Consider the following 17,389-nt stretch of genomic DNA (forward strand, 5'->3'; position numbering starts at 1 on the left):
AGACTGAACTGGAACTGGATAGAGACACAAATCTTAATTTTGAGAGGCTCCTTAATTGCAGAAACATTTTTAAAGCACCCTACTTTCTGGTAACATTTTATTTTTACTAAGAATGGCAGCCAGTCATTTAACATTGTTATTTTTGGCTGTGTCTCATTCACTGTTAAGTCTACAACAGACTGGTAACAACAAAACAGATAAAGAATGAAAGGGATAGTAGATTAGCCTAATTTAAAAAGACCGACATAAATTCAGTCAGGGTTGTGAAAATTACTTTCATTTAGTATTACAGAATACATAGATCAGATATTTCAACATTCTGATCCCTCACAATCCCTCACAAGATAACAAATTGGAGTAATGTGAATAAAATAATCATAGAGATTATCAAAACTGAATACCTAAGGCTTTAACAAAACCTTTTCTGAAGTAGAAAGGAATTGTCAACAGTTCAAGCTGGCATCATGGAAACTCACAAAAACTGATAAATATACTTCAATCAATTTAACTTTTATAATAGGGCAAAGATTAAATTAACATGAAGGATTAAAAAAATGTTAATACTAATTTTCTATGGCTCTTCAAAACACGCTCTCTTATACCTACAACACTGTTAGGAGAAACAGATTACTGAGTAAAAGTCCTGAAAGTATCTGAAATGAATAAAAGCAGCACTGCTTAAAAACAAAATGTAGGATGTCCTGAGAATAAACATCTAGGAATTTAGATTCACAAAATTATAAACAAGCATATTGAAACTTATGTAGAATAAGGAACTAGTACCAAACTCTCCTATACATAAACAGTGTGATTTTATTCACTATCTCACATTTGTCCCTTTAATGAGAAGGGGACCATAATTTGGGAGATCATAGGAAGTACTTGTAAGTAATATAAATGTATATCCACATTTGCATCTATCCATAAAGTACCATCAGGAATTCATATCCTTCATTCTCACCGTTTGCTCTTCTACGGCTTTTCCATCTTAGTCTGAGAAACTAGTTTAGACCCGTTATTTTTTTAAAATACCATTTTCATTGCTATTTTATACCTATAGGGATGTCATCAATCATATCAAGTTTTCATAGGTAGGAGAGAAAATATTTCATTAAAAAAAACTCACTATCAATACGAAAATGACTTGAACAAATTGCTGCTAACCAAAAAGCTGATCTAGAAATTAACTACTGATGGTGATTCCAGAGTAAAAATATGGAGCGACTGGCATATTTTAAAAATGAATTTATTTCTGTGGTGTTTTCTTTTCAAAATAGTTAAAGCATTGTTCATTGATCTCATTTAAAGTTAGATTTTGTCATAGTGAGACTACTTGAAGATTAGATCATGTCCAAGCAAAGAGACAGAAAACTCCAGCCTACTATACCAAACACCAGAACTATAATTAAAATATAAAAAAAAAAATGCTCAAAAGACAATTTCATCCAACATCTGACCCATTCCTCGAGGCCATCTTTCAGAAAGGCCCCTTGGAATAGATGGTAAGATGGGTGAATTGTTCCAACGGAAGCCTCCAAAAGACGGCATTATCCTATCATCCGCAATCACGTCGGCTTTATCACACGTGCGCTAGACTGCAGTACGTTGCATCCCCAGGTAAGGCAACCAAAGGCAGGTTGCTGCCACTAAACATCCCATCTGAGCTGCACTGCACGTCCTGTTTATTCTCCTATTAATCCCAGGAAAGATGAGGCTAGAAACAGGATGCACAAACTGTTCTGGCAGCAGTGGATGGGTTATCAAATGCATGGGAGTAGCACAGCCTTAAGTTACAGCACTGTATGAGAATTCCTAGAGTTAAAATGAATAATTCATTTACAAATGCCCAAGTTTAAAGAAATGCAGAAGGTAAAACTAAACTAATGAAATGTAAAACACTTGCAATATTATTTAAAGTATTATTAAGTAAAAGCTGTTTATAACACCACTCTAGTAAGGAACTGCAGCATCTCTTTACACTGAATTTCTTCTCACATAGCAATTAATGTTCACTTCGATTACTCAGCATTTCAATATGTAATATTTTTATGTCGATATTCTTGTGCTTCTATGATGAATGTTTTACACTTGCTACTCTTCCTTTAGACTGACTGCATATGACTAATTGTGCGGCAAATAAACCCTAATCTGGCCTACCAAAATCAATGGGAAACAAGACACTATTACCTGACCCTGGATAAGACCAGTTTAGAAGTTAACCTTTCTCTCTACAATGTCTAACCATTATGATCACTCATTTTTTTCAAAGCAAAAACATCTATGAAATTTCTATTGTTACATAATTTAATACTGAACATTTTGCATGTGCTTGACCTGAAAACCATCCCAAAGTAGTGTTCAACAGATAATTATCCAGCTGCCTAGCTATGTTCTATGATATTATTATTTACTGACTTATTTTCAGAAATTGTACAATTTTGTGTTGCACAATTTGCCACAATCATTAACAAATGCATTCTCAGTAGAAGAAAATTGTTATAATATGGAACTACACTAAACTCCTTCCAGGAAGGCTTGATGACATGATGAAACTAAACTTTGCCTGAAGTGAAGGAACACAAACATTCATCTTTATGTCAATTTAAAAAATGAATGCTCCTGGAACAACCTTGTAAGGACCTCTATTTTGATATAACTGCACCACAGAATAAGAAATCAGAACATCACTGAAAGGAAATCCAAATAAATATTTATAGATTAACACAGATCTTCTGTGGTTATAAACTTTTTTTTTCTTTTAAAACATTCTGCTGCCCTAAATCTAGATTTAAAATCTACCAGCTAGTGGAATGCAAAAGGAAAAGCCCTGCAAATGCTCTCTGATGCTTAATTGCTTTTCCATTACACCTATGTAAAGGACCATGGAGGATAGTATGTCCTATCACACAGGTTGCAGCTCTGATAATGCACTGGAAAGGAGTAAATATCTGTTTACTCCACCCATTTCTCACCATTCTGCTTGGGAAAAACATCCCTATCTTTAACACATGTACATATGTAAAAAGATCTGCATCTCGTCCTTATTTATAGACTCCTTTACATCTACTTCAGATCAGGCCATTAGAGGCCATAAGGATCACATCAGTTTCTAGGACTATTCAGATCATCACCTTACTGAAGTTACCAATTCTACATGTAACATTTATTTCCATATGTTTCCACACAAAATGAATCAACTCTGATCTCTTCTGCTAGGGCATCAGAGTTCAATCATATATGGCTTGTTGATATGCGTTACTATATGTCTCAGAAAAAATAACTGTGGACAACAGAGTGATTCTAAAAATGAGTGCAAATTGTTTCACAGCTGTAGAAACAAGCATTTCTGTGCAAAAAATGGAACTACTGGATTTCTTTCCCAAAGATAAATATGGTTAGAGAAGCTTATTCTGCAATTAGCAGAACTAGAAGCACTCAGGATTGTCCTAAATGTCTTATTTGTTTTATTATGGCCACTCTTAAGATTTCTAAAAACCTCTTTTCTGATGGAGTTTTATATTTTAGGCTTTGTCTGTCAAAAAATATTCCTTCCTTTACCTTTCTCCTCATGTCACTTCTCCCAATACATTTATTTACGAAGGAGAACCACTTCTGCACCACCATGGTCGACAGAGCGGGGGCTACAAAAAGTTTCTCTGTTCCTTCCTCCAGAGAACTTGCCAGCTTCCAAAGAAAAGGATGGGGAAACAAAAGGCAGCAGTATAACTAAGGTCTGCTGCTTCTATTCTTGTTTTGTACTCTCCTCAAAGACTGTGACAGTTCCTCTAGGTCTCTGTGGGATGGACAGATGATAACACAGGGAATAAGCAGTAAGGGTAAAAAACAGCTGTGACATTCATATACAGGAATATTAGGAAGAAAGTAGGGAAGTAGGGAAAGACTGTAATGGATAAAGTTTGCATTACCTTAAAAAGTTGCTGATTCAGTATTTATCTATATCAATTTATCCATCTTGTCCATCTAGACTGCAAGATCTTAGGGACTACCTTCTATTTTATAGCTATGCACAGGCCATGCTTGAGGCTCAAAGACTGATGGAGCCTTTCTGCAACTCAGTAAAAGAAATGCTAAATGACAAAATCATCTAATGTCTAGCAAGATGCAAGCACATTTCAAGCTCTTGATAATAGGCAGACAGGAGATTACTGTGAATGAAAATAAGAATGTTTTCAAATACCTAAAATCAAACCTTTCAGTATCTCTGGAAAAGAATTATCTTTTTCATAAGCCAAAAAATCCAACATTCATGTATTGGCCCTCAAATATCCTGGTGTGAGCATTAGAATTAGATTTAACTTTTTGTAACAAGAAAATTAAGATTCTTACACAGTTCCCTATCTCTGAGTAATGGGATTTTAAGAAAAACATTTTCTAATGTAAGATTCATCATAAAAGCATAAGAATTGTCAAGACTGAAGAAACACTAATTATATACTGATGTTTTTATTACAGTAAGGTTGAAGAGGATACTTCGTGTTCAATTCAATAGCCAGTCACTCTTGGAAACTCTAATCCTATTTTGTAAAAAAAGTCAAAGTACATGACTGCAGTTGAAAATCAAAAGAAAATTCAGTACAGCAAATAGGAACTCTGGAATCTGTAAATAATGGGAAATATTTGCTTAAAATGCTATATAAGAAACTATTTTGTCTTTACAAATAATGAATATAGAGCTTGTGTGTTTCTGACAGTTTAATCTACAATAATCAACATTATTATTATTATTATTGCTAATATACTTTTTTGGAGCACTGGACACTATTCACTATTGGAAACATTTTGGTAGTGAAAGGACATGGTTGTGTGAGCTGACAGAATAGTAGCTCCTTTTACATTAATGAATTTCTTGCAGTTTCCCATAAAAACAGGTCCTTCAAGAGCATACATTCTTTTCTCCTGCAGAGAATTCAGTTGATAATGCTAGCCACACATTTTTCTGCTGAAAGTTTTAAGAAGATATCCTAAAAAAATCAATCTGGTTTCAGCATTATTATCACCCCGTGAGATCTCCCAAGTTTTAGCTGAGCACTCTACTAATGTCATGGTTATTGGATTTCAATGTAATAAGAGCAAACTCTTTTCTCTACAAAAGAACAGCAAACAGTAACATATTTGCAATGATTATAATCACTCCAAATTAGTATGATGGAAAAGAGAGGAGAGTTCAGGAATACAGAAGGAAGATTTGGTTATGGTCTTCAAATACATAAAAATCTGTTGCAAGAAGAAAAGATGTGCAACTGTTATTTACATTAGTATATTTTTTAACCATGTATTTTGCTTGTATGTCTAAGTGCTCAGAATGTGTTCTTAATGGTCAGCAGGAAAATTTGACTTAATAGATTTTCTCTCCCCAAACTGGTGACCCACACAACACTTTTTCTATTCGAAACACTGCCTCGGTGTCTTTAGCAGATAGAATTGGTTTGGGGCTCTCTCACATTATGGAGCACTGTTACATCACGCTTCTTTGGCTAACTATTGTTTTATGATACTTGGAATTTGCTACCGTTTTGCTTTTTTGTCTTACTATACATAATAGGTATGTAGAATATGTATATTTTCTATATGTGTATATATGTATATGTAAAATGTATTTTAGTCATAATAAAGAAATGTTGATTTGTGTTACATTTTTTTTATTTGCTTTCCAAGACCTGGAATTGACTGGAACAATGAAAGAGTAATTCAATTCTTTATTTAATTCTTACCTGAGAAGAATATGTGTGACCATCTGATCCACAAACAGGATTGGTATAAACTACTGGACACTGCTTGCAGTTTGATGAAATGGGACCACCCCTCCACTGTTTATGGCCTAAACCAGCCTCTTTCATACTGTAAGTAAACAAAAAGTATGTAATTCTGATAAGCGGTAGTAAAAATAGAACACATTCAGGGTATTTTATGAGCCTTTACAAAAAAGTCATACATGATTACAGCCACTAAGTTCCCTTTCAAGTAAAGAGCTGGTACAGTCTTTAGTATACAACTTTCATATCACACTCATTGCAGTGATATTTGATACCTGCATATTATTTAAATATCTAAGTCCTCTTGACAGAAAAAAAAATGATTAAGATGATGCTTTGCTGATGGTTATACTTACTGATCAGTGAAAGAAGTCTGGTTTGCGTGGGATTCCCTAGCTTTTGTTAAATGGTATGAATGGGACTGTTTTTAATACTGGTGTTTGGAAAAGTTACATGTAAGTATTTAAAATGACGTAAATACTTACAATAGAAATAGTAAGGTGGCCATTCAGTGCACTGTTTACCTCACTTTGACCCCTGTCTCTCACATTTTACATTTCTTAAAATTCAGACTCCACAGCCCAATGTAAAATTTGGATAAAAAAATAAGGTAATTCACTGGAACAGAGTTGATCTGCACATGTGTTTACGCGTGCTTGCGTACATGTATTTGCCTGTATGTATACAGAGAGATAGATACAGATAGATGGATCATTTTAAGCCAAGCAAAAGCTACACTGGCTCAGACTAAAAGACTGTCTTGCCTCGTATTTGTCTCCTAGTATGCACCTGTCTCTGACAGTAGCCCATAGCAGATGCCTAGGTAAGAGCATAAAAACAGGGGTAATAAGTACTGATACTTTTTCAGAATACTCTTGTAGCCTTCAATAATTTGTGGCATAGGAAACATCCTCAGCCATAGGTGTTTTCTCTTTGTAGCTTTGAAAGAGTTTTTATTTCACAATTTTTTCCAGTAGCTTTTTGCACCTATGAAAGTTTTTGGCGACTATCACATCCTGAAACAACTCCTTTATTAGAGTCCCCTGATTAATAGACTGACCTCCAAAATTTTTTATATATTAATGCTTTCATATAAATAAGGTAATAGAGCAGTAACACATGACTTTTATATTGGGTTTTCATTTTGGAATGTTAATCAGGAATCTAAAAATGATTACTCTTAGAATACAGCTATGACTTGTCAACACACGCCAAAGGAGTAAATGTTCAAATTCATAACAAACTCAACAAGTCAAATCCCCTTGAATAGAGCAGAAGTCTTTTGACTTGGTTCACTTATAATCAAGAAGTATTCTGCTAATTACTCAAGAATCACTGTTTCAGAAGAACTTGTCTGGAGTGATAAAGAGAAATGAAATTAGAGAAAATAAGCTCCGCATCCTCCAGTTTTGATGCACAAAGTAAAAGCATAAAAACACACACCTAGTGATAAACCGGTGACGGTCAAAAACAAAAATCTGTTTCTCAGTTACGCTGATATTGTTTATGCTTTCCATAATTTTGGCTTTAAATGTGGTCTTTAAGAAGAAGAACTCACAAAATTTACAGATACAAATTTACATTCAGATATTGTGTGACTAATTTCTGAACTGTACAGATATTTTACAGTGTAAATAGGAACATGGCAGATATTAGACACAAAAGTATGAGTTACTGCTGTAAAAGCCAGTAACAGCTTCAATTACAGGTAGCACAAATCAGTGGTAAAATATCTGTTCAGGAAGCATTTATGTCCATCTGGAAATACACAATAAGGAAACAATTCAAACATATACCACCCCAATTAATAATAAATACCGGTACTTTCTGCTGAGTAGCATCATTTGAAGACTAAATACAAACCATTTCATTTCTATTCTAGTAAAGAAAGGCAAAGCTGAACTGTACCTTTGGTTATGCATAATATGTAGTAATAAAATCTGCTGCTCCTCTCCCATGACTATTCTGAGAGTTTTTCAAGTATGAGCTCCAGCCTAATTAGATTTTGAGGGCTGTATCTTTCTCTCATTTTTTGCTACTTTTATTGCTGACAGTCTTTCACAAGTGCCCCGTAGCCTGAGATTACTGATAGGTCCAGAGAGTCCCAACTATCTACCTGATGGAATATCTCGGTTTATCTGAGACACTGTAACTTTAAAACACTGCATAAATTAATTACAAATGTTCCAGATATCAACTGGAAGAATCCCATTTATATCAGCAAAATCCAGAAATCTGAAGGAAGATCTGTGAGATACGCAGGGGGTTTTGGGTGGACATGCTTCAAATACATATCAAAGAAAGAGCTAGTGACAATCACAGTTTCCTACAATATCTTATACCCTTATACATGCTCTTCATGAGGTCTACAGAAAAGAAAAAAGACATACAGAAAATAGAAAGCTTTTAGACTATGGAAAAAGTAAAATGATCTAACAGGAAGGAAAGAGAAGGATGTGGGTTGTCACTCAGGACACAGAAATCACAAGTTGGTGACAACCAGTGCAGAGGTATGAAGAACAACGGAAAACGTTTTACATAGTCAGATAGCCAACTTTGTTAGACTTCACATTTTTAAGTATTATCAGGTATTATAAACAAAAGAAACATAGGTGGTTCCAGGGTACTCATTTAGGGCAAAGAGAGTCAAATTTCCTGTTCTACACAGGACTTCCCTGAGACCTTCAGCAAACCACTCTCATGATCTTGGTTTCCACATAACTAAGAAAAAAATCTCTCTAAAACAGAAGTCCCTGCATTTTCCAAACTCAGGATGGAAGATATAATGATAAATATATGATAAATAATGATACCTGGAAGGTATCAATCCAGAGATACCTGGTCATCTAAGTGCTTTGAAGAGACCTATGTTCAGAAGGTTTTTCTGCAATGATTCAGAAAATAGATTCTGTGTTACCATAGCTGCCTAACAGCTATTTTTTTAAAAAAAAACTCTCCGGGCACCAAGTTATCAGGCAAAGATGAAAAGTAAATACAGAACACTTTGCTAAGCTACTGAGAATACCAGTTAGGCACATATACACACATACCTTTCACAAAATCTTAAATTAATGCCTTTCACCTATTTACTCAAACACTTCCTTGCACCACCATTTAATCATATCAAATTTGTTCTTGGGTTTTTTTTTTTGTTTTTGTTTTTTTACAGCACATAGCTTCCATCTAGGGAATGAGCATACATACAAACTATTGGCATGGAAATAGTTAAGAAACCACTATAATGATATAAATTATTATCTTGAATTAAAATCATTTCTGTATGTCCATGGTGCCATGAAATGGGATACAGAAGGACTGCTTAACTAGAATATAAGTAATTTCAATATAAGTTACCTAAAACATGCAGATAAAGCAATTTACCTTTTGTACTTAAAAATGCTAAAGAGGAAAAGAATCAGTAAACAAAGAAATCAGTTGCTCCACTATAAAAAAAAAAATCACTTTTCCCCCATTGCTTATGTTCATTAGTTCTGTTATTAGATGTGCAACAGTAAAGGCCGGATCTTTGCAGCCTGCAGTTACTAGAATTCTGCCATTTAATTTTGTGATTCCATGACAGTCACCATAAATGTGTTTGTTCCTGTTACTATTTTGCCACAATAAATATACGGTGCCACAAAAACTCAACCTCTTCCACTGACAAACTTTATCCTTCTAAATTTTCTGAGAAGTGATTTGGGATCTCTTTGCAGTAAAAAATAACTAGTACAGAATACACAAGCTCCCCCTTATCTGATCTGACATTGTTGACACCTAAAGAGTAAAATTAAATCTATGGGTTTACTTTACCAGCAACACTTCTGATTGCATTAATTTGCATACACCAAAGCGTGCATATGCTTGTAGACTGCATATGCAACCAGATGCGTAGAAACATAATTAGCCAATCTGCCCAATTACTTTAGCATATGTACCTGTTTGCATACATAAACTTACCTTTCTGTGTACACAGTGATCACACCTGCACATACTTTGAATGCTTAATGTAGCCCATTGAAAATTTAGCTGCAAAATACTAACTTTTTGGCAACATGATTTATTTAATGACATCTATAAAATGCAGGTGTGCTCATGTCTATCAGCATCCACTGTTTTGAAGGTACTGATATTTTATACTTATAGAAGAGAATTCTCAAATACAGGTCTTAAAATACAGACTGACAGAAACAAATTTGAGCTATTAAAAAAATAATGTTTCAAAGAACTCTAGCAACTCTTTTCTGATAATTATTTTTGCACTTCTTTGAGATTTTTTTTTCAATTATTCCAATTTAGAGCCTACCTGATGATGTTTTGCCATGGCTGTCAGGGGACACAATCAGGCTGCGTCAGATTAACATAATTAGAAAAAATACTTGCATTACAAAATCTAATTTGTTTTCATTAGAGTTGACTGAACTTCCTTCAAAATTCCCTTTTTGTGTGGAAGCACTCTGTGTGTGCCATCTATACTATTTTGACTTACTTTATAATTTCATGTTATTCCTAAAAATGCAAGAAAAATCTGTCTTGAAAAATTAGTAATAATTAAATATATCTGAGACAAATAAAGCAAGAGTTAAGAAAGTTGCTCTAAAAATAATATTGAAAAAAATATTACATTTTAGCATCTTTAAATAAATAGCACTGGCAAGATGCTTGTACTTATCTATGGACCAGCATAATACTTAGCAGGTGCATGTGAAATTAAATAAATCCAGCTATTATGTTTCCCCAGCATGTGCACCCAAGAGGTCAGGTTAGACAATTGCATATGATCTATCATTTCTGTCAGGATTACTAAGCATATGTATGCAGTACGATTTCAGAATTTGGAAGAACATCTTTTTCTGTGCACCTACAAAGAAAATGCTATTTACTGATCTGCACTGGAAAACAAGTAGATATCGTGAAGATGCAAATATTTACTACCTCCTTCCTCCTACATGTAATATTAGTAACATATGTTTAGAATTTAAGGCTGTTTCTCACCTTGCTGCTATATAATTCCATTATTTTCAGTATCATTCTGCCCACTTTCACCTATAAATAATGTGATTTTGTGCAAGAAACAAGTATTTTATTCTAAACATCTATATGATAAACTACAATCTAAACAAATGACAACTTTTTTAGCTTTGATATTTTTTAAATAAGTTGTATGTAATGCTGCTGAAATTTCCTGCAATAATACTTCTCTCATTTTGTTCAACTGAAGTATAGCATTTTAATGAGACAGAAAGGAAAATAATGCACAGTAACATAGAAACAAGTCTTCTTCTTAAACTTACTTGGAGTTGCTTGAGAGGTGAAATGGATCCTAATACATGGTCAGATGCAGAGCCCGCTCCAACCTTCCAATTTGTTTGGCAAACCATACATTTCTCGGGGTAATATTGTTATATATGACTACATAAATCACAGAAGTGTTTGGGTTTTTTTTGGGGGGGGGGGGGGAAATGAAGTTCATATTTTAAAGCATATGAAGTCCCTATCAGGCATAAGGCATTAGGATAAGGCATACCAAAGCCTATGACTTTTTGAAAGAGTTTTAGCATGAAGTAGACTGAAGGTCTCTCTCATGAGCTCCCAAACTGCTCCCCTTGTAATTTGCACAGCCACTGAGGAGCCTAAATTCTTCTAACACCCTGTTAAAATGTAACTTATGATGTAGGAACAACATTATAAAAAGCTGTATCTTCTGTTGCAGCCTTAGGGGCCATGCATCTACAGAAAAATTATAAAGAAAATACAAGACACCTAAATGAAGGGAAAAACAAGAATTAGGGTAGGGTGAAAGGATAATGGGAAAACAAAGGGAAAGAAAACCTGACTTAGAGTCTAAGTCGTGCAAAAATACATATATACAAACAGGCCTCAGCAGACCAAATGCTTTACAAAAGCCCCTAACTTTCAGAGAGTGGGTTATACATACATATGGCACTAAAAAAAGCTAGTTCCCCCCCACTCCCCCGGGTGAGAGAACTCTGCAGCAATCTGGAGAAAAGGCTGACCTCTGCAGAAAACGTTCCAAAACGTTCGTTCCAAATTGTAAGCGACAGTAGCTCTTTTGAGCTGAAGGACCAGGTCCCCACCCTCCCAGCTGCAGCTATTCCTAAAAAAGTTTGACTGAAATTTCTTAAAGTTCAAAGACAGAAGGAGTATAATGTTCAAATACTGCCTACAGACAATGTCAGAAAATTGACTTGTTAAAGGATCAGAAAGATGGTTGTACTATTAGAGATGGCATTTTCTATATATTTTACCAGGAATGGTCACATACACATATCTGAAGCATACTTTGCTTGGGAAATAATAACTCTGAAGATATTTATGCATGTCATTATTTTCTATCACAAAAAAAAATTACACTGAAACTTTTCTAGAGAGACATAACTTGACCATTAATAAGAATCTGTAGCAATTCTATTACATTACATAATTTTTTAAAGAATGTTTTATGTCAAAAAAGCCATGAGGCACATAAGCGCAAAGATCTGTATTATCAGACCATTAAATAAACGAGTATTTACCATCTCAAACACTCCATCACACAGCAAACACCCCGAACTCCTTAGTGGACAGCCAGGTAAAACAGCCCCAGAGTCCAGGTCCATTCTTCCTTTCTTTCTTTGTTTTATTAAGAAAGCCTGAGATTTAACTAGTTTTCTGTACAACTCCTTTGAACACCACAAATTTTTGTCTTTATTCCTTCCTGTTCCACACATCCCACTCTGAAGTCCTGAGCCACAGAAGCTATCTAAACTTCAGATCCACCCACTACGGTTGAGAGCTGGACATAAACAATCTTCTTACTTTCTCTGAGCAGAAAATCTGGACATGCAGGCCAACAGAGAGCCAAAGCAACTCCATCGACATCTGCAGTTTAGACAACCAGAATAAGGAAGAACAGCCCATAATTCGCATAATTCACACAGTTAACTCCAAGCTAACCGCCTAACACTCCTTCTAGGGGTTTAGATGTCTGTCTTCCAAGACTAGTTTTGATATGGCACAGCTGAATAACTTTGGCTTAAACTTCTGAGGAAACTGCTAAGTTGTGAGAAAGAACTATGAGAAATTATGCATGCAGGAACCGTGCAGGATAAGAAAGGTAGAACTGGAGACACAGTTAATACTGTTGAGAAAGGGATAGTTAGCAGCTCAAGGAGTGAGGAAAAAAAGAAAAAACTAAGAGGAAAAAAAACAGAGTCAAAAGACAGCAGTTTAAGCAACACTGAGGATCAGCCCATTTCAAGGAGCAATGCAATTATACCTGACTTTTATACATGACTGAATTGCCTGGCCAGCAAGCACTCATTGGGCATCTCATCCGGCAGTGGTAAGCATCTTAACATTTAGTCTAGTAGCTAACTAGTCCTAGTTAAATATTTCATCTATTAACAAATAAACATTTTGTACTTTCAGGTTATGTTTATCCTGCTTGCAGAGTCTTTGTGCACAGTAAAAATTACCTGAACAAAGTAACCTAGAAAGGGAGGGTTGCAACTATAGATTCATAAGTACAGAACGCAGTGGAAGAAAAGAAACTTGTGTGGATCAGAAATATGTGCATGAAGAACCCTGAATGTCCCTTACATGGGAATTCTGACTTGGCTCTGCAGCATAGTTATTTAGGTATCTAGTGAGAGAAATAACATTCTTTTATATTTTATAGACGAACACTACCTCAGAAGACAGTTAAATCATGTACAAATTGATCTCTAATGCATTTGTGTACTTTTCAGTTCTTTTAATGTTGGCAGTTTTGGTACATGTCTCTAACTGCTTTTGACTCCTTTCTTACACCTTGTAAAGGAGCAATACCCCAATAACAGAACTGATGCCAAACGGTTACAGACATTATACTCAGTTAAACAGTTGTAAAGCAATAACCTTATTTTTCATGTGAAGTGGTAAAATATGGACGTGACAAACATTTAAGCTACAAAGAGAACATTTTCCTGAAAGTCTGTTCCTCAGGTTGTTGGGCTTCTCGTTTCCTGAATGTAATAATTCATATCTACAGAATATTGCAATATCACAGTAAGGTATACCCTAATGGCCAGGAACCTCTCACTGCTGCAGATTCTCTGTGGTTGAACAAAGTAGGAACCACAGCCACAGCACAGCAACTTGTGATCCTAATAAGCCTGCTTACAAAGAGTGGACAACTTAACAAACTAGACAATTTAACCATGATCACACAGTTCTGTAAAGGTTCATTCTAAATTGCTCTCAAGGCTACTTCTACACTTCAGAAAATGGAAGCAAAACCAAGAAATAAATTGAACATTTTGGATCAAAAAAAGTGCTCATTGACAGAATATTATTAACTTTGTTCCCTATAGGAAACATCAGATCTTTATTTAATTTTACTTTTTATAGCAAAGGATCTCATTTCTCTAGAGAATATTTTTTATGTACACATCCATTTCGCATCCTATGAATCTACAGGATACCAAATCATTGTGGCCTCTAGAGGCCACACTAAGAATTATGTTACCACAGAACATTCTTTAGAAGATACAGTATAAGGAGGCAAAAAACAATATAAGTTTGGAGATAAGCTCGTTTCCTACATTCTTCAAAGTTGACATCATCAGTTATAAACCTCCATTATGCAATTTCTATAGCACAATGGTCAGTGAATTCTCATCAAAGTTTGGATGTCACATTTTGAATTTATATCAAGTGTGTGGAGGTTGGGATCTAAAGATTGTTCATAAAATCCTGGTCCTATTGAATTCAATAAGAAAACTACTATTGACTTCCATTGGGGTAAAGTTTCATTCTGTTGCATTAGGCTTCATGTATCACAGATAGAGTTCAGAATGATATGTTTCTATGGCAACAGGAGAATGATTTATAAAAGTTATAATGGCATTTGGGACCAATTTATCAGCATTAGACATAGACTTTGGATCACAGAATATCACAGAATTCTTCCAAAGAACACAACTGGTTGCATTAGCAATTAAGTACTATAGGATCAGACCCACAGAGTGAAAAACTTGGTTCTGAGAACCTAATGCCCATACTTCTGGTGCGGTGGGGTGGGGAAGGTAAAGAGTTTTTTTTTTAAAAAAAAACAAAAAAACAAAAAACCTTTGAGCTAGCTCTAGTCTAGCATGCTAGCAAGCATACATTCGGTAGGCTCCTGGAACACATCTTTCAATTAGTTTAACTGGGAATGCATCCAGTCCACACACACACACACCTGAGACTCACCCCACTATTCAGACCAAAGCAAGAAGCAAGGTTAAGTGGGATGATCAGAAGATTTGCTTAAAAGGCACACTCCTGATCTGAACTGAAACACTAAGGTAGACAGATGCTCTTTTAGCTCCCTTATATTTTAAGCTTTATCTTTTTTTCTTCTTTTTCTTTTTTCTAAACATGTGGTTTTTGAGGAAGAAAGAAAGTTTCTCCAAAAAAAATAAAAACAAAAAAACAAAAAAACCCCCCCAAAAACCTAGCATAATATTATGTTCCTGAGCCTCCATAAAGATGTCACCTGCCATTCTATCAGTCAGAGGAGCAAATGCCTCTGGGCTGCTTGATCAAAAATCTTTACTGAGTCAGATCCAGAGTGCTTAGCACCCTGAAATCTTCTATTCTTGCAAATGCAATGTACTATAATGGAAATACCCACAAAATCATGATTGTGTCACGATAGCTGGATGTTTTTAAACATGTTTGGAGAGATACACATAATCAAAAGTATTTAATAGAAAAGAAACGGAAAAAAAATTAGAGAAAGATTTATACACAGCTTCCATGGTTAAATGTAAAGCACAGAAAGGAATCTGTTTAAAGTTAAAAACTAAATATTAGGAACTGAAATAGTTCTTCCTTTATTATTTCTTCCTTTTTTTCCCCTCCCTTGTTGTTTTCTGTTCCTTGGCAATAAAAAAAAATATTTGTAAGGACATAACAAAAATAATTGATTGTAAGGTCTGGGCCTTTCTCTTTAACAATCACTTCTAAACCAATTCTGCTGAAAGGCTAGACACCCAATATGAAAGATACATGTGCTCTTCACAAAAGCCGCCTGAGGGGTTAACGACATACGCTGTAGCATTGTAAGCTACAGAATCAGAAGTAGTTTGCAAAGATACAGGAGATAGGATGAAAAACAAGTCATGTCAAGAACTTTTTTATATGCTAAGGATTCCACAGATCTAAAGATAGATTAAAATCAGCGAAAATGGGGAGGGGAAGACTATTCAAAATGGTACTAGTAGAAAACTGACTACCAGCTACTTTCCTTGGTGGATCACTGAAGACTGAGCTGAAGCAAGGGCACAGGAATGAAAAGTAATATGTGTATTTAAAATTACATAAAATCAAAGCATATTTACTGATCAGAGAATCCAATTTAAGATAGAAATCCTTTTCTTTAAGTGAATCCAAAATAAAATAGAAGTCTAAGGACACAAACAAATAGTCAGCAATAACCTTTAAATTGCTTAGGAAGCCTTAAAACAAATTTGTTCGTTACTTATAAAATACAGAATAAACAGTTTCTATTGTGCACCACCTACTTAAGTATTGAGAGAAGGAACAGAAGTTTTGATTACTTCATGGATTAATCAGAGAGACAGAACTGTTTCAGGCAAGTATGGGTGTGCTACAAAGCTTGTATTACATAGTATTATACCAAACATGTTATTTTATTTCTTGAAAATATTACCCAAAACATTGGATAGAACATATAATTTAAGATCCTCCAGCTCTTAAACTGTATCAAGCTTTGCAACAGACCAGATCATCACCGCCCATGAAACACATTCTTACTTTATAGGCACTGTAGTGAATTATATTATATTGTGTTATGTATATGCCTTACATTTGTGTTGTTTACATCACTATTAATATCCTTGTCATATTTTTAATATCTGCAGAAACAGTAAAGCCAGCTAATTAGCTACTAGTATTTGCAAAGTCTGGCAATGACACATTTAGTACCGGCAGCATATAACTATAATGATTAACAAATCAGACCACTACACAGTTTTACAAAGTCAAAGTAAAAAGCTTTAAAAACATACAAATCACATGATTCCCTGCTTAAAAAAATACCTCAGATCTATAAATAACAGTTTCTGTCCTCAGCTGCTGCATAATATAAACCTAAAATTGTAGTTATGTCCCTGCAGTAACAATTCAGGCAAGGCTGTCACTACAATTAGTACCTATGTCAGGTCTGCGGAGTCTTGAGTTTTATCAAAGCTTCATTCTAACCTTAAGAGGCTGCAATCTCACATACTCCAGTAAGCTTTCTCTTGACATTAACTAGAATAACTCAAACCAAATCCAGGCTGTTCATTATGTAAATGCTTATTATTTGATGTTTTAGCTAGTGGTTTCCTGATTATAGGGAACTCCGACACGGTACTCTTCCATGTGATCTATGTGGGATTTAACATACAGTTAACATTCTTAGATTGCCTCAGAACATCCTGTGAAGAAGAATATGAGTCAAATCCTAGGTACGAATCTGCTTCCCAGTCCCTCTGTTGCTCCAAAATAAAAATTAAGCACTGTAGGATCCATGGCCAGTGCAGCATACATTCCTTAGTACACTGGGTGATTGGATTGCTCGGGGAATC

The 17,389-nt window shown here is 35.0% G+C and overlaps 1 protein-coding gene across 1 annotated transcript in view; it reads right to left on the reverse strand.

Annotated features, from left to right (window-relative positions):
• SPOCK3 (SPARC (osteonectin), cwcv and kazal like domains proteoglycan 3) overlaps positions 1-17,389 on the reverse strand; it is a 217,448-nt gene that overhangs the window by 75,313 nt on the left and 124,746 nt on the right. The window contains exon 5 of the mRNA XM_026122889.2: positions 5,733-5,859. Within this exon, the coding sequence (XP_025978674.1) occupies positions 5,733-5,859 (127 nt within the window). The remainder of the gene's footprint in view (positions 1-5,732; positions 5,860-17,389) is intronic.

The sequence above is a fragment of the Dromaius novaehollandiae genome, chromosome 4 (assembly GCF_036370855.1).
Source record: "Dromaius novaehollandiae isolate bDroNov1 chromosome 4, bDroNov1.hap1, whole genome shotgun sequence".
Lineage (NCBI taxonomy): Eukaryota > Metazoa > Chordata > Aves > Casuariiformes > Dromaiidae > Dromaius > Dromaius novaehollandiae.